This window comes from Danio rerio, chromosome 21, assembly GCF_049306965.1.
Source record: "Danio rerio strain Tuebingen ecotype United States chromosome 21, GRCz12tu, whole genome shotgun sequence".
NCBI classification, from domain to species: domain Eukaryota; kingdom Metazoa; phylum Chordata; class Actinopteri; order Cypriniformes; family Danionidae; genus Danio; species Danio rerio.
Window position 1 is genome coordinate 10,931,268 of NC_133196.1, and position 21,233 is coordinate 10,952,500.

At 36.1% G+C, this 21,233-nt stretch overlaps 2 protein-coding genes across 61 annotated transcripts in view; one reads left to right on the forward strand and one right to left on the reverse strand.

Annotated features, from left to right (window-relative positions):
* ptpn13 (protein tyrosine phosphatase non-receptor type 13) overlaps positions 1–645 on the reverse strand; it is a 183,746-nt gene extending 183,101 nt beyond the window's left edge. For all 8 annotated transcript variants that reach the window (XM_073934787.1, XM_068215907.2, XM_068215904.2 and 5 more), the window contains exon 1: positions 445–645. In XM_073934787.1, coding sequence (XP_073790888.1) covers positions 445–574 — 130 coding nt within the window. In that variant the 5' untranslated portion in view covers positions 575–645. The remainder of the gene's footprint in view (positions 1–444) is intronic.
* A 5,253-nt stretch (positions 646–5,898) lies between these two features.
* The window catches only part of mapk10 (mitogen-activated protein kinase 10), a 141,472-nt gene continuing 126,137 nt past the window's right edge, over positions 5,899–21,233 (forward strand). For 40 of the 53 annotated variants that reach the window (XR_012396578.1, XM_073934913.1, XM_073934921.1 and 37 more), the window contains exons 1-2: positions 5,899–5,949; positions 6,028–6,119. Coding sequence is in view for 13 of the 53 variants with exons in the window: in XM_073934897.1 (XP_073790998.1) it covers positions 6,117–6,119 (3 nt within the window). In the remaining 40 variants the exon portion in view is untranslated. Of the gene's footprint in view, positions 6,120–21,233 lie in introns of all 53 variants that reach the window. The other 13 variants (XM_068215922.2, XM_073934917.1, XM_017352814.4 and 10 more) reach the window with 2 other exon arrangements.

Here is a 21,233-nt window from a genome sequence, read left to right on the forward strand (position 1 = left end):
CACAGCTAAACAGATGTGTTTTCAGTCTCGATTTGAATGTGCCTAATGTTGGAGCACATCTGATCATTTCAACCCGGGCTCATTGTGGAAACGTAGCCCCGCGGACGTTTCTGCGGACTGCGATTTACGTCCCGGGAGGTACGTAATCGAGCGGTTTTTGTTTTCGCGGATCCGCGAGAGGCCGCTGTGCGCCCTTTTTCCGCGTCTCGGGCGCCTCTCGGGAGCGCGCGCCGTTCTCGTGCGAAAAGCCGCCGGATCTGCCGACTCGGCCACCCTCCTCTTCCTCCTCCTCCTCCTATTCCTCCTTCCCTAAACCCGAGCAACGGTTCGCAAAAGCCGTCCAGAAAAAAAAAAAAGCAAAAGCTCTCGTCTACGATTTTGACCACGTTTTCGGATCCCGCCGCATTCTCGTCCTTATTTGTCGGATTCCGTTTTTCATCTTACCTGATTTCCGGAACCGCTGTTCCCCGGACTCGATCCCGGTCGTCGTCCCCGCGGCCGGCTCCTCCTCCTCCTCCGGGGCCTCCGCTCCGCCGACGCAACGCTGTGAGCTAAGCGGAAAAACTGGTTGCATCGGGAAAGCCCTCCACTCGGAGGCGAGCCGTCGGCCGGCGAGCGCGAAGAGGAGGGGCGGAGCAGCGCCACACCGCCCCGCAGCGTTCACTCAAAAAAAAAACTAAACGCGGCCTTACGTACCTCCGGCCACGTAAATCGCGGTCTCCAGAAACGTCCGCGGGGCTACGTTTCCAGAATGAGCTTGGGTTGGATCATTTCCGGAAGCTGATTCCAGCAGTCAAGGGGCGTAGAAGCTCAAGGCAGATTCACCCTGCTTTGACTGAACTTTTGGAATTTCTAGTTTATATGATCTTAAAGATCTGAGTGATCTGTTAGGTTTGTATTCAGTCAGCATATCTGTAATGTATTAAGGTCCTCATTTAGTGATTTATAGACAAGTAATAATACTTTAAAATCTACTCTGAATGTAACTGGGAGCCAGTGTAGAGACCTGAGGACAGGTGTGATGTGCTCTGATTCCCTGGTTCTGGTCAGAATCCTGGCTGCAGCATTCTGGATGAGCTGCAACTGTCTGACTGTCTTTTTGGGAAGGCCAGTGAGGAGTCCATTACAGTAATCCACCCTGCAGCTGATAAAAGCATAAACAAGTTTCTCTAAGTCTTCACTGGAAACAAAGCATCTGATTCTTGCTATGTTTTTGAGATAATTATGTTAAGCAATATTTATTTTTCGATTGTCAACAGAACAAACCATCGTTATACAATGACTTGCCTAATTAACCTAATTAAGCCATTAAATGTCACTTTAAGCTGAATACTATAGAATCTTCATAAAATATATCAAATCAAATATTATTTACTGACATCATGGCAAAGATGAAATAAATCAGTTTTTAGAAATTAGTTATTTAAAACTATTACAATTAGAAATGTGTTAAAAAATCTTCTTTGAGTTAAACAGAAATCGGGGAAAAAATATACAGGGGGTTATTAATTCAACATAAATGTATATATGTATGTAAACTACATTCATTAATTTTCCTTCGGCTTAAGGCTGATTTACACTTCTGCGTTGAGTGATCGTTGTGACCTATGGCGCCTGCCTTGCATGTAGTTGTAACATACCTTCACCAAGACTGGACGCGACTCCGCTGGGTCCTTAAAGGTGAGAATGGTGGCTGAATAGGTCAAATATGTGTACCAATCCCCTTGAAAAAAATTTAGAGATGAACACGAAAGGTAGATAAACTGTTTTATCTGATATATATCTGATTTAAAAAATCCCTTGACACGAGAGAAGTAAACATGATAAAAATAACTAATATTATTGCACTGGAGCTAAAATAAACTTTCTGCTGCAAAACAACGTTACGCAAGCATATCAACACACTGCTGTTCTGTGTCAGTTGAATTAGTTGATTGTTGAAACTCAAATTTTTAACCCAACTGGTTGAGTTGTTGAATAAATAAACAAAAAAGGTTAAAAATATCCCAACAGCACCAAACTTTTAACCCAACTAATTGAGTTATTCATAAATAACCAAATAAAGGTTAAAAATAATCCAACACAGCACCAAATATTTTTAACTCAACCATTGGGTTTAAAAAACTCAATGTTTTTTAGAGTGTATTATAGTAAATAAAACTTTATCACAGTCCAAATTTGTATTTATTTATTTATTTATTTGTTTATTTATTTCATTATGCTGCAGTGTCTCAGCTTAACTTCATTTACTCTTGAAAATAAATTCCACTTTGCCTTTTTTGGAGTTTTTAAGATCTGTCACTGAATCGTTTCACCAAAGACATGTTGTCCAACAATCATGAAATATGTATCTGATCCCACTCTATAACACTGAAAGGCTTTTTATGTATACCACTCCAGTCCACTCTAAAACACAGTGGAGTTTATATGGATTCATTAGATACTTCATGTGTGCACTTTTCCACAGCACCAGCAAAGTCTGCAGAGCAAGTTGATCATTTTCATATAGTGATATTCCCAATACACTCTAAAAAAATGTTGGGTTGTTTGGGTCAAATAAAGACTAATTGTTAGGTTAAAACTGACATTGATGCTGGTTCAAGTCCAGGCTGGGCCAGTTGGCATTTCTGTGTGGAGTTTGCATGTTCTCCCTGATTTGGCGTAGGTTTCCTCCAGGTGCTCCGGTTTCCCCCACAGTCTAAATTGAATAAGCTAAATTGCCCGTAGTGTATGTGTGTTTCCCAGTGCTGGGTTGCAGCTGGAAGGGCATCCAATGTGTAAAACATATGCTGGATAAGTTGGTGGTTCATTCCGCTGTGGGTACCCCTGATAAATAAAGGGACTAAACTGAAAGAAAATTAATAAATGAAAAATGGTATTGAAAATAATAACAATAACAATAATTATAACAACAACAATTATTATTATTATTATTATTAACAATAATAACAACAGCAGTAATAATAATAATAGTAATAGTAATAATAATAACAATAAAAATAATATTCACAACAACAATAACAATAATAAATAATATTAACAATAATAACAACAGCAGTAATAATAATAATAATATTAAAAATAATAATAATAATAACAACAGCAGTAATAATAATAATAATAATAAAATTAACAATAATAACAACAGCAGTAATAATAATAATAATATTAAAAATAACAATAATAATAATAATAACAACAGCAGTAATAATAATAAAATTAACAATAATAACAGCAGTAACAATAATAATAATAATAACAGCAATAATAATAATAGTAATAACAGCAGTAATAATAATAATATTATTATTAATAATAATAATAATAGTAATAACAGCAATAATAATAATAATAATAATAATGATAATAATAATATTTATCTGATGGACATAAGTTTATATTTTACACTGGCATTTAAACAAAATTTTAACGCTAGACATTTACCATGTAAATTGCAAAAAAAAAAAAAAAGTAAGTTCATCAATATTTAAAGATGTTTGTTCTGCCAGCAATCGTGAGGCAAATCAGATGTTATTTTCTAATATAAGTTCAATACAGTGCACAGCAGTACATGAACGTCTCCTTAGAGCATGTTCACAAAATAGGGCTTAGGGGTGTTGGTAGTTGAGAAGTATAGAAGAATATTGTTACGTACGAGCTGTTGGACAGATAGTCCCGTACAAGGAAGGGTGTGATTACAGCAATATTCTCATAGAGACAGGGCTGTGATAGTGAGATAGACGCCCAGAGCATCTTCTCGCACATTCAGCATGTTCTGCACTTGACATTGCATTAAATGTTTCTAAAGATGACAGCTTGCCTGAGAGCTGGGGCTGACAGGCTTTTTAGTATAAGTGAAAACATCACAGGGACTTGAGAAATAGAGGAGTTTTAATCAAATTACAGTCTCACAGTTAGGAACTTAAATATTATACATTGAAATGAGACTATAAAAAGAAGCAACAATGCAGTATTATTATTTTGTGTGTATGTATATATATATATATATATATATATATATATATATATATATATATATATATATATATATATATATATATATATATTTGTTATTAAAGGGGTCGTTCACAAAAAAATGGAAATTATAGTCATATTTTACTTATTACAAACCATAAAATATTTTCTTTGTTCTGCTGAACATAAGATATTTTGAAGAAAGTTGAAAACCTGTAACCATTGACTTGCATATAGTATTAAAAACAAATACTATGCAAGTCAATGAATACAGATCAGCTTTCTTTAAAATAAATCTTTGTTTGTGTTTAATAGAAGATCATGTTTTGGTGAAAAGTAATTTTCATTTTGGGTGGACTATCCAATTAATATCTTCTAAATGTATAAGCTTATTTTTTTATATTAACAATAGCTATTCTATATAGAAAAAAACATTGATATCCAGGATAAACATACATGCAAACTATGGGTGCAGTGTTTTGTGTCACTTACAAGGCAGTACTCAATTCGCGAGTGAATCGCGACTGAATCGTTCATTTGAACCGATTCTTTTAATTTAAAGGAAGATTATACAGGAAAGAACTTTAAGGTAGGAATGAATTAAAAGTAATAAAGGTACAACATTATGGACGTTTTTGTCATCTCTAATTCGAGCATGCTTGAAAATAATTTGGATTTAATGATTAATATTTCCAGTTTAATAACCATCTGTAATAATGCACACAAGTATGCATATATTTCAGCAAAGATTAAAAGAATCGCATATGCATTCATTTACTATTTAAATGACAAATGTTAAATGATTTGGAGTAATGTAATGTTTTAGAAGCTCAAAATCGAAGCATAAAACATTTGTGCAGTTTGTTGCAAAATGGACTGCACTGAAGAAAAGAGTAAACCAATTAAAGCAAAATAAAATTGACTGAACTGGACAAAGAGTTCCTATATCAAAGACAAATAATGTCAAATAAGAAATTTAAAAAGCCCCTCAGGCTTTCCTTGCCTATTTTTATTTATTTATTTATTTATTTATTTATTTATTTATTTATTTATTTATTTATTTATTCATTCATTCATTCATTCATTCATTCATTCATTTAGTTATTTTTTTGAAGGTGGAAATCTGACATATGTTTCTTTGTTGCTTTAATAATCTGTGCATTTAGTTTAATGCAATGGCACATTGTGACTCTAAAACACATCTCTGTTAAAATGAGCCAATTACTGCAGGCTTTGGCAAAGTCCAAGGTACTGCTGTATGGACGTTGTCAGTTTTTCTAATTCGAGCATGCTCGAAAATAGTTTGGATTAAATGGTTATATTTACAGTATAATAACCATAACATATGAGTATGTTAGCCTACTTTCCATTGATTTATAACTGCTGCATACAATTGAACTCTAATTTTTGTCTTTTTTTCGTGTGTTTCTCTGTTTGTTCATTTATTTAAAAGTGCAATGTGTGCCAGAGCAAAAAAAACTAAAATTTGACCAAAATTAATCGTTTGAGAATATCATACTGTTTAATTCACTCGTTCTGATCTTGCTTTTACAATTTTCACAATTTTAAGCATATCCAGATAACAACACGCTAGATTCGATTTTAGTTATACTTTTTAATAGCCGCCCCCTAAGTCTCCTGTGAGGCGATTCATTCTAACTGATTCTTCGAACGAACCGATCGCTTCAAAAGAATCGCCTCGCTCTGTCTCTCTGCCCGCCTCCAAACACGCAGTCGGCGGTCATGTGCGCAAAGATCCGCCAATCTCCAGATGCGCGATCAGAGCGCCGCTCCTTTCCATCTCCTCCTCACTCCTATGAGACCGCTCTCGTCTTTGACGTCATCGTGTGCTCCCTCCCGTTGCCAGGCAACCCGTCTCCCGCACCCCCCACTCTCTCCTCCTCCTCCTCCCGTTTTGCCATCACTACGCTGGTAGGATCCATAATGGTACAGGCATCATCCTGCAGCACAATGGTGAGCGCGCAGTGATTCAGCATCGCAAACTCAGGCTTTAATCCAGCGTTAGACTTTCTTTTCATCTGTTTGATACAGTGGTTTTTAAAAGATTCGCCTGCCGGGATGTTTTGAACAGGACTGGACTGTCACCGGACCGGGATCATCGGACGGGCAGCTGGCACGGAATGGTAGGTCGGTCGGTCGGTGGGGAGATGTTGATGCGGGAACCTGAAGGGTGGGGTGATGAATATTGATCGAAATGAAGGTTAATGAAGTCGATGCTTTCGCGGCTTAGCCAAATAAATGATCCGTCACGAAGGTCGAACGATGTCCGAAATGGCAGGATTTCTCCGGTGTTTACCAGATCTGAGCGAGTGCGAGCGCACGTCCATCCGTGTTTTTCCTGCATCACTCGCGGTCCTGCATCATCATATGTCCTGTTTTCAGGGACCGCAGGCCTTTGTTAGAATATGGATTGATGGAATCTGGAGTCACAACAATGACGTGATTACGCAAAAGTCGATTCATTTACATGCGTTTCGGATGTTTGATTCCAATATTATATCATGTTGCATTTCAAAAAATGCAGAATTGCTAGTAAAATACTTTATATGGTATATTTTCACAATATGTCTCGCATTTGATGTTTTTAAGATGACTGAAGTGTATAGGTGCTGGAGTCTGAGATGGGCCATATGGTAATTTGTTTATTTATTTATTTAGTTCACGTTGGAAGCCTGAATAACAGGAAGCAGGGTTAAAACACACCTCATTTTGACACAGTTTGATCAAATTTGAAGTTTATTCCCAATTATGGTTGGATAACCACTATTTAGGAACAACAATTAAATATTAAATGCATGAAATGAAACATTAAAACATGTTTAGATGTTTTTAGATGTGTGATGCATGATGGAGCATTTTTTATAATAAATATTTTTGGTTTCCATTTTGAGATATCAAGAAATATTGAGTGAACATCACAGGATGTAATGATTTTTATGCACTCTAGTGCATAATGTTTCATAAGACTGCATGGAATAATAACTTCAAAATTTATTAAAATTCCAAAAGGGCATTTATATAAATGTTTTGATGCAGAAGTGGCTATGTTTGTTTATACATTACATTACATTAATATATTGACTTGAAGTTATTTATATTATGTATTGTGAGCTGAAATAAAATACATTTGCCTTTTTGAAAATTTCGTAAGATACAATATGACATTTTATTCTCAATGAAGCAATATTGGAATTAATAGGATATTAATAATCATATTTATTTTCAATCAATAGTTCTAGCATTTGATGCTTTATGCTGCAATTGATGCATATTTGAGTTCATGCTGGGGTCTAAGATGTTGAATATTTATTTTATCTTATTTTATATTTTTAGGAAGGCTACCATAGAGGTGTAAATCTATTAAAGTGTCATAAAGCAGTAAACATTTTACATATGAAGAGTTTAGATGCAAAAACCTCTAAGTGCCGTCTGAAATTTCCATTGAAAATAAACATTTTTCTCAGCTTCCTTTGTTAATGTTGAGTTAGTTCTCTTCAAAGACCATAAAAGAGAATTATTCTTTGCCATAAAAGTGATACTACTAAACATACACACAGGAGCCTGATAAAAATCATTTTAGAGGAAAATTTCAGACGGCATTTAGAGGTTTTTGCTACTAAACTCTTCATTTTATCAACTGAGTGCTTCACACTATGGAACAATCTTTCCATTTGGTATTTTGGACTATTTCGGTTTCCACTTTATGCGTTATATGTTATGCTTTTTATTAAACTATGTGGAATAATTCAAAAGTGCATGTACTGTACATGTATTTTTACTTTTTTACTCTGTGCCAAATATATATTATATATATATTTTTATATATTTGGTACAGAGTAAAAGTGGCTATGCATTAATTTACTGATTAAATGACAAAAGCAAAATGATTTGGAGCAATGTACTGTTTAATAAGTTTAAAAAAGAAGCATAAAACATTTGTGCAGTTTGTTGCAAAACCGATTGCATTTGTGAGAACAGTAAACTAATTAAAGCAAAAGGAATACACAAAGAGTTCCATTATCAAAGATTCATGTCAGATCTATAAAAAAAGCCACTCAGGCTTTCCTTGCCTATTTTTTAAAGCTGGAAATTTGACATATGCTGAAATATTTCTTGGTGCTTTAATAATCTGTGCTTTTGTTTTAATGCAATGGCACATTGTGGTATCCTCTGTTAAAATGAGCCAATTACTGCAGGCTTTGGCAAAGCGCTATGCATATTCTAAGGGACGGCCATGGACTAATCATCCGTAGCCCCCCCAAAAAACAACCCCATATGGCTAATTAGGCTGTTCCATTGTGTCTGTATATTGTTAAATCCCACAACACTGGGTACCCTGGTTATATTCGCCTCACGCTTCAGTGTCAGAGGTTGCGGCGATCATCTGAACTCTCGTATTCTCCAGGTACGCTGACATTTTGATTAGGATTAAGAGAGTGATTTTGTGAGGGAACTGCTGAAGGACAAAGCCTTGAGAAGCCGGTATTTTGTCTCCATGTGGCTTGAACGGTTCAGCAAACAATTCTTCTCTGTCAATGTTTTTTCAAGGACTTGACTCTTTTACCTCAATAGTTTATTGTAATGAATAGTATCTTGACCAATGTAGTCCACTACATTACTGTTATCTATATTTATTAGCTGGCTTGTTTGCTTAGTAAGTTATTCATATTGGATCAGTATCCTTCTCTCTATTTGCCCAGCCCCATTTAAAATATGTGTCTTAGGCCAGTGTTTCCCAACCCTGTTCCTGAAGGCACACCAGCATTAAACATTTTCAACCTCTTCCTAATCAAGCACACCCAAATCAACTCACCAGAACATTAAAAGAGACTCTGAAACCGGAAATCCAGGTCTCCAGGAACATGGTTGGGAAACATTTTCGCAAAATGTAAAATACGTTGCTCTGGTTACGTTTCATTGTACGTTTCAAACTACAAATTCACTAGAGGGCACTGTTTACATTTTCATAAATCTGAAAAAACATTACTTAGGGCAGGGGTGTCCAAGCTCTGTCCTGGAGGGCTGGTGTCCTTCAGATTTTAGCTTCAACTTGCCTCAACACACCTGCAAGGGTGTTTCTAGAAAGCCTAGTAAAAGGTTGATTAGCTAGCCCAGGTGTGTCTGATTTGGGTTAGAATTAAACTTTGCACGACACCGGCCCTCCAGGACCGAGTTTGAACATGTCTGACTTAGGGTGTGTTTTGTTGTATATCTGTATGTTCCTGTGCATGCCCACTAGAAGGCGGGGCTTGTCTTACAATTCACCAAGTGAAGAGATCATGCACAGATCTAATGACAAGCATTCAATCCCTTTCATAACTGTTTGTGCTCATTTAAGACACAGTTAGTTGTATTTAAGAAAAAACACGCCAACACAGACATGTTTACACTTTATTGTGTGTATTTTTCAGTTAAAAGTCTGCGTGAGCCGAATGTTGCTGACACTTTTATTTCGGTGTGTTGATGTACTTCAAACTGAAACTGAATATTTAGTAGGGGGTGGGGTTTTCATTTTGCGCATCATTCCTATATATCCAGCTAAGGATAATAGGGGCATGGTTAAAAATTTTGTGGCTAAAGCCATCCAACTGACATCAAAAGAGATGGACGCCATTTTGATTAAAGATTACCAACTATTTTTTTTTTCAGTGGATTAACTTGAATGGATTAATTGTTCACCTAAAGAACAACAATGTTCGCCAGCAAAATAAACACAGAAACACAAATTCAAACCCCAAAATGTCCACTTTAGTTCCACTTCAAATCGTGCGTAACAGAAGATACTCAGGGAAAACTGTTTGTTTATCAAATTTCATGAATTGACTGATGTGGGGGTTGCATAGGAAGGGGACGGTGCATGCATTTAATAGAAAAGGGAAGGGAATGCAGCCATCTTTATTATTATGTTATAGTTTCAAGACAAAAAAAAAAATAAAAATCTCTTGTCATTATATCACATTTCAGACCAATGGGGCCGCCTGTTGGTTTGGTGTAGCTATGCATATAAAGATGATTGACTGTGCATAGATTGACAACTTTCATAGACATTAAAATTACAGGAAAATATTTAAACGGGTTGATAGTGGTATAAGATTCAGGAGAATCCAGAAAAGAAACAGGATGGTTGACAGATGTGCAAATCATAGACACTGTTTCACAGTTTTATGATATTTATTTGGGCAAAATAATGACATAAATCTTATTAATAAGCAAAAGCTACATAAAAATAATCTTTTTTTTCATTTGGCCCATTTCCACTGAGTGGTACGGTACGGTTCGGGATGTTTTTATGGCCGTTTCCACTGCTAAAAAGCGAAACATACCATACTTTTTGGGTATGCTTCTGAAAGGGTACCTATCACAACAAAAGGGTACCAAAAGGCGGAGCAAAACATGTAGCAGAATGCTATTGGTTTACAGAGATACGTCATTAGCTCATGCACAAGCCAAGAGAATGAAAACAAAGGAACCGCTATTTTTAATACACAGCCAAGACATTACACTGTAATAATATATACATATAATTACAAGCCATGGTCGACCCGAGCTTAAACAAACCTTGTCATCGTCTTGATGAACAGCTACAAAGCCAAGAAGAACAGCAGAGTCTGTGCCCCGTAGTTGTTCACAAGGCCGTCTAAAGGGCCAGAGGTTCCACTTTCTCAAGCGAACTCGCGTACATGTCTATATTTGAAATAACAAACTTCTTAAGATGATAATAATACTGTGCACATGATTATTCAAGTGCTTCTGACACTCGATCCTTTCAGAAATGAACAAACACCACAGCAAAGCGCGAAAAAACAAAGGAGAAGCCTGAAAAAACAAAAGAGCAAATGATTCTTTCAGCAACCTAAAACATAAACAAACTGACATGTTTAACTTATTTATCATTGCCTTTTGGGCTATTATGAACTCGGATGACAAATTACTTTCTAACAAGAGGTTACATGTGCTGGTGAAGATGAAAGATACAGATGAGAGGTTTGCAATATATGTTGCGTGTTGTTTTTGAACCCTAATAAGAACTAAATGTATACTGTGTGTAGTTTTTCTGTAACTGTTAACAAATTTGAGACTGTAAGGGTCTGTATGTGTTCATATATGTTGCAATTATTTATTTACAGTAGGCTATGTCACACTGTGCTTGATTTGCAGTTATAATCAAATCATGTTCATAGAAAGGTTAGTAATGAACATTTATACACAAGTATATAAGTATGTAAAGCATCTGTTTTGTGAGAAGTGCTTGTCATATGACATATGAACGACCCGTACAGATTTACTTTGATCGAGATTTCCTCAAGCTAGAATGACGTCGACTGAAACTTTATCAGGCAGTGAAAACGAACAATTTGCTAATAATATTATTAGTGTGAAAATAAATAAAAGTTGTTGGTGCTATACTGCTCCAATGCATTAAGTTTACCAATAAACTTCAGTCAAACCTATGTTTAAATATATTTTTAGCAGTTTCACAAAAGTGTTGGCAAAATCACGTATTTCCAATTTCCTAAATGGAGTCGTGTCTATTTCAAAACAAAATACAGTGCTTTACATCAATGGCTAGTTGCAGTTTATATAACGATACTCACTGGTCATCAAGTCTTGAGGTTCTAAACTGGAAATTACATCTCTCTAAATGTCACATACAAGCTCTGTGGGATTACCGAATCGCATTTTTAGTCTCTGCTGTACAGTTCCCAGAACAGTCTCACTTAATATTTAATGTTTGGAGCCAGTAGCTTTACTGTGTGTCTGGCTGATTGTGGTTTGGATTAGAGGACTCTGGTTAAGCCATCTCAGCGCTGTTGTTATGTTTCTATCGAAGGCCCGTATTATGCAACAAAATTTGGCGTATTGAAGGCCAAAGCCACTTGTAATGAGTTTGTAGATGATGTCACTGCTAACCAGGGAACACAATGTTACTGGAATGGCATCAAGCATTAGCAATCTGCTGTTATCAACACTTGTTAATGTCACTGTTTGAAACATTCATCTTCTTGACACATGTATTGAGGGATGGCTTTGTGGGTCGTTGGTTTCGTAAAAGGCTTGTTTAAATAAGTCAGAAGTCTTTCTTTCTCTTGAAATGTTAGTGAGTGAGCGCATGTCAAATATTGATGAAGGAATTAGCAGTCATTAATATACTTTAGATTTAGAGAAGAATTATGGTGCAAAATGGCATTATAGTTGGCCCAAAATCTCAGTCACTTAATCTGAAAATGGCTATGAGTTTTAAGTATGATTTGGAAAGAAGATTATTCAGGAAGCTTGTTTTTTTTTTTTACAATGAAATTATATTGGGACAATTATGCTATTAAAATGTAAACTAAACTGTAATAAAAAGTTAGTTGTGATGTAAAAAAAATTATAAATTTTTTAATGTTTTTTTTTTCCGTTAAATTCGCTTAAATTTTTATTTTTAATGATTTGAATTCTGAATTTTTTAGCCTCCTGACCTGGAAACAGGTATATTGTACACTACTCGACAAAAAGGCTTGTCGCCTATCAAAGTTTTAGGAAAAACAAATGATAACTTGACCTTGGTATAAGAAATGACTTATATGAAAGGGGAAGGCCACTAAACAACGCTTATTTAAAAAAAAATATGGTCATGCCTTGATTTTTACTTATTTCTTTAGGACAGTAATTTCTGACTTTGCTTAGACAAAAGTCTTGTCATGTAACAGAAATAATGTACAGTATAGTATAGAATATAATGTCATGGTGCAGTGGAAAAGGATTAATGTTGTGTATGACTTCCATGAGCTTGGAGGACTGCATCCATACATCTCTGCAATGACCCAAGTAACTTATTAAAAGTTAAAACTTATTATTAGCTAAGAAAGCATTCTTGCAGGACTCTCCGAGTTTATCAAGATTCTTTGGATTCATCTTTAATGCCTTCTCCGTCTTACCCAAGACCTGCTCATTAATGTTCATGTCATTTGACTGGGCTGGCCAATCCTGGAGCACCTTGACCTTCTTTGCTTCCAGGAACTTTGATGTGGAGGCTGAAGTATGAGAAGTAGCGCCATCCACTCTGCAGATCTCTTGCACGCCCCCATACTGAATGTAACCCCAAACCATGATTTTTCCTTCACCAAACTTGACTGATTTCTTTGAGAATCTTGGGTCCATGAGGGCTCCAATAGGTCTTCTGCAGTATTTGTGATTATTGGTATGCAGTTCAACAGTTGATCATCAGAAAAATCTACCTTCTGATACTTTTCCAAATGATCAAGTCAAGTTATTATTTGTTGCTCTTACGACTGGAATTGACGACAAGAATTTTGTCAGGTAGTGGATTACAAAACACAATGATAAAAACCCATCAGATTTAAAAGGTGCAAACTTGGAATTCTGAGAGAAAGGAGTAATAATAGTAAGACAGAAAACAAAAGGAAATAAAACTAAATTAAATTAAGTCTATTTGATTTAGGTCTAACTCAGAAAGTAAAAATAATAAGCTTCTAAAGGGAACCATAGACTGTTAAAAAGATAATTTACCTAAAAATCTTGTTTTTTTTCTCATCATTTAGTCACACTCAAGTGGTTCTAAACTTTTATGATTTTCACAAAAACACAAATCAAGATATCATGCATTGATGTCCATAGTATGAACAAGAATACTATGGAAGTTAATGGCTGTTTTTCCCTCAACATTCTTCATAAAATCTTCCTTTTGTGTTCAACATTTGTTTGTGGCCATGTGGAGTGAAAGGATGCTCACTATGCATGTAGTTAGAGGGGTGTGGCTTAACACCAAGCTCCACCTGCTCTTTGCAGGTATTTATTATCTATTTTATTTTATACTATAAAATCAAATTGTGTTCACTAATCCACAAGCTCGGCAATGCTTAAAATAAAGTTGCGTTTTTCATTCTGTGATGCCAAAAGCTTCCAGTCTGTCGTGAAGAGGTTTAGCACCACATTTGCCATTCTGTACATAATAAAATACTGTTTATCAACAGTGCTCAGTAAAGTTTCAGCCCCGAGGAGTGTGTGAGCGAGCCGATGGTTTTAGGATACACACCACTAAAGCTGGTGGGATTGACTATGATATTACTGAACACAACAGCCCGTGGCAAGACAACTATGACTTTATCGATAGCTTTTCACTTTCATGTTTGACCTTCCTGCCTCACTTCAAAGAGAACATTTATCATTACTTTTAGCATCTCATGTAAGCCAAATAAATGTGGAAATTTTAGAGAATATATTTTAGAGAATATATATATATATATATATATATATATATATATATATATATATATATATATATATATATATATATATATATATATATATATATATATATATACACACACACACACACACACACACACTTACCGGCCACTTTATTAGGTACACCTTACTAATACTGGTTTGGACCCTAAATTCAACAAGGTACTGGCAATATTCCTCAAAGATTTCGGTCCATATTGACATGATAGCATCATGTAGTTGCCGCAGAGAAGATTTTTTTCATCAAACATAATAGTTTTTAATAACTAACAGCAAAATAACTGTAATAACTGTTCATCTCTTATGTGTGTGTGTGTGTGTGTTCATTTATTTAAGTACACACAAAGATGAATAATGTCTATTTTTTGAGTTAACTTTTGTTCCCCATATCATTACTATTAGAGATTTCACCATCTGATTCTCAGATAGTAAAGTACGACACAACATTTTGACTTCCTGTAAATACTGATCAATTATATACCCTAATTCAAGTAAATTAAATGAGTTAACAGCATCGGTGCAATACAGACTCTTTTTTTAAAGTCTTGTCTTATTCATTCATTCATTTTCATTTCAGCTTAGTCCCGTTAGTCTTGTCTCAATGAAGTTAAAAGAAAAGTTGATTAATGTCTCTGATCTATTGTGCTGTCAGAGAAATTCATCTCAGGAGTCATTAGAGTAAATGTCATGAATTCAAATATGTTACATAAATAGATTTCCGCTTAATTGGTTTGAGCGGGGGTGTGTTCTGCGCTCATTAGTGTCTATAGGTGTTTGTCTGTGTGAGAGTTTGAGTCTATTCACTTGCATTTTATAACAAGTGAAAGTGTAATGCCGGGTAATTCAGATTTTACAATATACAGTTTACACAAGTTTACATAGGATGTTGTGTTTTAAGGAGATAGTTCACCTAAATGTATATTTTTGTCACTATTTATTCACCTTTAACTTATTTCAAACCTTTATGAACTTCTATCTTCTGCTGAATACTAAAAAAAAAAAAAAAAAAAAAAACATGTTAAAAACCTGTAACCATTGTGTTTCATGGTATTTGTTTTTCTTACTATGGAAGTTAGTGGTTACAGATTTTTAGCTTTCTTCAAATTATTTTGCTTTGTGTTCAACTGAAGAGAGAAACCAGGTTTAGAACTATTCTATTAAGTGATCACAGAAATTCTAAAATGGCATGGTGGCCTAGAGAGCTTAAATGTGCTGCAAGTAAAAAAAAACAAAACAAATGCAAATAGAAAAACACTTAGCAAATGGAGAAAACATGTTTATCAATTTGACAACACATGCAAATTCTCACAACACACGCAAATACAAAAACAGACGACAATGTACGTGTGTTGGGATCCCAAAAAGTGACGAACCAGACTGCTTTCTGTTTACAGTCAGCCCTGTTGTCAGAAATCTGATTGGTGAATTAATTTGTCAGATTAGTGAGGCTAAAAATATCCAAACATCAAGAAACCAAAACACCAGCATTTTAAGGTGCTTTCACACCTAGACTTTTGTTTCAGGACCTGGCGTGAACCTGGTTTGTTTGTCATATGTGGATCCAGCAATTGCGCTCGGATCCGTGCCAAAACAATCACTCCGAGATCGCCTGAATGCGGTGGTCTCGGCTCGATTGAAACGACCTCTGGAGTGAATCAATTGTAGTGAGAAAGCAATACGATCCGAACCAGGCTATTTTAAAGTGTATTATGGATATGCGGCATATATGGCTATTTGAAGAGAGTTATGAAGCGGGATGCCATCATTAAATGTGTGTTTCATGTCAAATACAAAAGTGAAAGCATGCTAACTATTAACCAAAGCTGTTTATCCGCTGTTTAACTGCAGTCTTGGTTTATCTGTTATTTCTCTCTATAATGTAAAGCCTATAATGCATAAGCCAATGGCTCTGTATGAGAAAGTCTTACCACTGATTTATATTTGGTGACAATGTGTGTCAAAATTAAAGCACAGCTTTTCGCTTATAATGTCTTTTTGCTCATCGTCATAAATTAAAATAAGGACACATGGTAGCTGAGTGGGACTCCATAAAATAAACCTTGAATCTCTGACCAATGTAAAGAGAGTTTATTCGCACGCGACTTGTTTTAGCTATTTTGGTCCATTTAACTTTGCCATTTTTTAAATTTCCCTTTTAAAAACACTCTCAAATTGAATCTCTTCAAAACTCCTAGGCAATACATTCCAAGCAACAGAGCTGGTGCACACAAAAAAAAAAAAATCTCTTCCTGTTTCACTCTTAAATCTACAAAGATAATTATCCCAGCTACTTGCTCTTGTGGAATGACAGTGTACCTCACTAACTAAAGCATAATAATCAAGATTACATTTTGGAACCGTTTTTCTAACATAGCGACTATCACGAGAGTAAATTGTTATGTAGTCTAAAGCCGGCATTTAGTAAGTCATCAGTTTAGAGAGAGTTCTGATTAAACCTGGCAATACTGCAGCTGTCGGCAGGGATTTATCTGATAGTATTAATGTGACAGGACGTCAAAGCACTTGAACATCTGCATCTTTTTTATATATTGTATCTGAGTTTTATCCAATGAAATGATCAGCCGTGCATTTCTGAAAACTGTCGTTAGCCAACTAAGGTCTCAAGTTCCGTCATTACAAACATAGTTTGTTGATTTGCCGTTTCCCGAATCCATCCTTCCAACGAACATTCGCAAACTGCATCACAAACTTGTATGCTTGCTTCTTGATAAATAAAAAAGTTAGTTTTGGTAATCTTCAATCAAATTCTGACCATTTTCTTCTGTGTTTGGAGTGGCGCTCTTGTTTAAATGTCACTTTAACAGCTTCAGCCACAATATTTTGAACTCTTTCCCCTTTACCGTTAGTTTGCTTTGAGGGCATGATGTGCAGAAAGAAAGCCCCGATCTCTATTCAATATTCCATTGGAAGTACATCAACATACTAAAATATAAGTCTCAGCAACTTCTAGCTTTCTCAGACTTTAGAGGGTAAAATGGAATAACAGTGGTTTTGAGAGGTTTAAGATGGAGAAGAGAGAAATTAGTGAGTGATGGACTACAGTTCATGAAAAAAAAAGAAAAGAAAAACAACAGAGCTTGAGAAGTGAAGAGGTCAGAGCTTAAGCAGTGGGTTTGCCCCTGCCGTCCGGTGTGATTTGGTCTCATGCTGATCAGGGAGGGAGTAATGAATGAACAAGTGTGTTTACTGCCTGGGAAAAAGCTAAAGACTCAGCAAGATATATCCTGAAACATCTCCACAACAGAGAGGTGCATAAATACTGCACATACCATAGACAGATACAGTTTTTATAGAAATAATCAACGTAATCTCACGGCAAATCTTAACTTTTTGATTTAGTAGCTAATTTGTATGAATTTGTAAGATCACATTCGTACAATAAGAGTACGATTTGCTTATCCCCCGATGATGACTTGGTTTAAAGAACCATATTTTGAATTGTGAAATGTCAAAATTAGGTTTTGGGGGTCTCCATCAAATGTCTAATAATCTGCATTTATTTTTACCTAATTATCCCAACGACTCCCATATGATTTGTTCAGCGATTCATTTGTTCCCGAACCCCTCTTTAGTGCAAAGCAAATCTGTGCTGATTGGTCTGATGACCCAGTCGGTTATGATTGATCAACTGCTTTCAGAGCGTGACAAAAAGAAACGCCCACCACAGCGATGAAGTAGCACACAGAGTATGTGAGAGCCCAATGCAGGAATGCAATAAAGCAATGCTGTTAACACCAGCATATTCCTCTACTCTTAACGCTAATCCTAAGTAATAACAACACACATTCTGTATTAATCCACGCAGTGGCAAAAGTTAAACTATTTTGAAAATTGACACCACGCACCAAGTGTAGGAACAGCTGATGGTGGTCATAGCAAATGCAAACGGCAGAGGATCGCGAGTTCAGAAACCCATTTAAATCAGTAAAGGAGCAAGCAGGCGTTGCATTTTTAACATGGTTTTGAACGCAATATGTGAATAGCTGCATCAAGGTTTAACCTGAGTGATACAGAACAAACACTGATCTATAATAGATAAGTGATTACATATTTTGCAAACTGCACAAAACGAGGCAACAATTTTAATTACACTTACATGTTATGATCCGGAGGAGGATGAAACTGGTCCATGAGAACTGTAACAGTTACTGACAAAGTCCCTGTCAAAGTATCTGCTGCTCCTTGCTTTAATAGCAAACGGCCGACAAATTCTATGCTGCAGCGTAGGTTATTGTATCAATCATCAGAAAAATGACAGGAACAAACACAGCACACGGTTGGCTATACTGTGGTGTTGTTGTGAAAATTAACTTCAACCCTGTATTTCCCGCAGCTGAATCTCCATCTGTCAGTGATCGTCATCTTCGCTTCATGATCAGACCCGTGATCCTCCGTGCTCCGCTAGTGTCTGAAGTGAAAGGCCTATTCACATTTTACCGCATCTGGAACTACATATTTGGTAATGTACCGTATCGATGTCGACGCGTTTAAGCAAAAGATCCGAACCCAACATGATTCATTCATTCGACTCTGAGATGACTATTTTATTAAAGAATCAATAGTTTTAAACCCAGCACACTTTCAGATACAAACCTCAGCTGCATGTTTTCATTCATTTAGTGCTGTGTTACACACTGCATAGAAGGTCAATTTGGAAAAACGCATAATATGGGGCTCTTTAAACATTTTTCGCCCCTATTTTCATTGATAAAATGAACACTAACGAAAACATACTGAATCACGACTTCAAAACGGTGCTACTGTACGTGCCCAACTGTCATTGTTGTGTATCATTACACCCCACACAGACAGAAAGATCAATCAGTTGATCACATTTCAAGTGTTTAAGTCGTTTTCTGTCTATATTTTTTAAAATCTAGCTCAATGTCCGGATCTGTTGATCAGGACTGTGCAGGAATGTGAATAATTTAGATGTTTTTTGTACTGTGCCCTATAGTTGTAGAGTACGTTATGCAAGAGACAACTTTAATTGCCTCAGCACACTAATGAGATGTTATTAGCGCTGCGCTTTGTTTGTGCTCTTCTAATAGTCATCCAAACAAGTGTTTGGACAAATGTCATCTCCCCCCGGGAAAACCCCCCTGTCCTGGAGACTGCTTTCCTTGAACTCTTCTGTCTACTATGTAGGAGCCATAATTTGATTTAATATAATTTATGAATAGTGCTCTGATTCATGTGTAGTTTACATGTTTATATGTTTAGTTGTGTACATTTGTTGATTTCACCCCTACTCTTTTGTTTGTAATAGTTTGCTCCACCCTTAATGAACTGTTTAAGTTATATTAGCAAGAAGGTCGCTGGTTCGAGTCCTGGCATTTCTTGTGGAGTTTGCATGTTCTCTCCATGTTGGCATGGGTTTCCTCCGGGTGCTCCAGTTTCCCACACAGTCCAAAGACATGCGCTATAGGTGAATTGAATTAACTAAATTGGCCGTAGTGTTTGAGTGTGAATAAGTGTGTATGGATGTTTTCCAGAACTGAGTTGCAGCTGGAAGGGCATCTGCTGAGTAAAACATATGCTGGATAAGTTGGTGGTTCATTCCGCTGTGGCAACCCATGATGAATAAAGGAACTAAGCCGAAGGAAAACGAATGAATGAATAATAGACCATGGTTAACTTTTGGACACACTATTTATTTTTTCAAACACTTTTAGAATGAATAGTGAAAGAATTGGGACGCAGCATAAAAGATTTAATATATTTTAAAATGCCTTTTTTACAGTCAGCACGGTGGTTCAATTGTTGCTATCGCCTCACAGCAAAAAGTTAGCTGGTTTGAGTCCCAGCTGGGCCAGTTGGCATTTCTTTGTGGAGTTTGCATGTTCTTGTCATGTTGGCATGATCCGCTGTGGAAAACATATGCTAGAATAGTTGGCAGTTCATTCCGCTGTGGTGATCCCTGATAAAGACAATTAATAAAATGCTTTTCACTTTGTTTGGCGATGATTCTAAAATATGCTCTGGGTATAGAGGCTGATTTAAAGATCTCGAAAAAAGCAATTTACTGTTGTCTTTCTAAATATGTCAGTGAAGTAACTGCAAGCCACTGGGTTTGACTGCGCTGTGAGTTCTGAGGTGCGACTGTATGTCTTTCTTTAGTGTTTGCTTGAATGCATATGTGCTGTGGAGCTCACTTGACAGGATTTCAGGTTCCCTGCAGCACCGTGAATAGAAAGAGAGAACAGGAGAGAGGGAGGAGAAAGAGAGAGAGGAAGGAAAGAGGAGAAATACGGGACCGATGTGGAATTACTGGCATATTTATGTGATGCTTGTAAGCCGACTTAAGGTCTGCCTCTGGTGCACAGCAGAAAAAAAAATCCGACTAAAAGCAGACACACACACACACACACGCACACACACACACACACACACACACACACACACACACACACACACACACACACACACACACACACACACACACACACACTACAAGAGCCTTATTCAACACACACTTATATGTGACTGAAAATCTAAAAGTTGTATGTCTACACAGATGCAAACATGCGTACACACACACACACAATACGTCTTTTTTCAGTTTATAGTAATTCATAATAACAGGTATGATGGATAAGTGGATGAAAAGATGGATAGGTAAATAAAGCATTGATAGAATAATTAGATAAATGGATGGATGGATTGAGTTTTTAAATGACGGGATAATCAATGAATGGGTGACTAAATTATGGATAGAATAATCAATGTATAGATGGGTGGGTGAATGTATGGATGCATGGATGAATGGATGGGTGCATGGATGGATGGATGAGTCAATAAAAAGATGTGTTGGTGTACAAAATGATTGATAGAATAATAAATGCATTGATGAATAAATATATGAATGACAATAGGTGGATGAAAAATTGGAAGGATGGATGGATGGATATATTTATTTTTTAAATGACTTAGAATAATTAATGGATGGATAAATAAAGTATTGA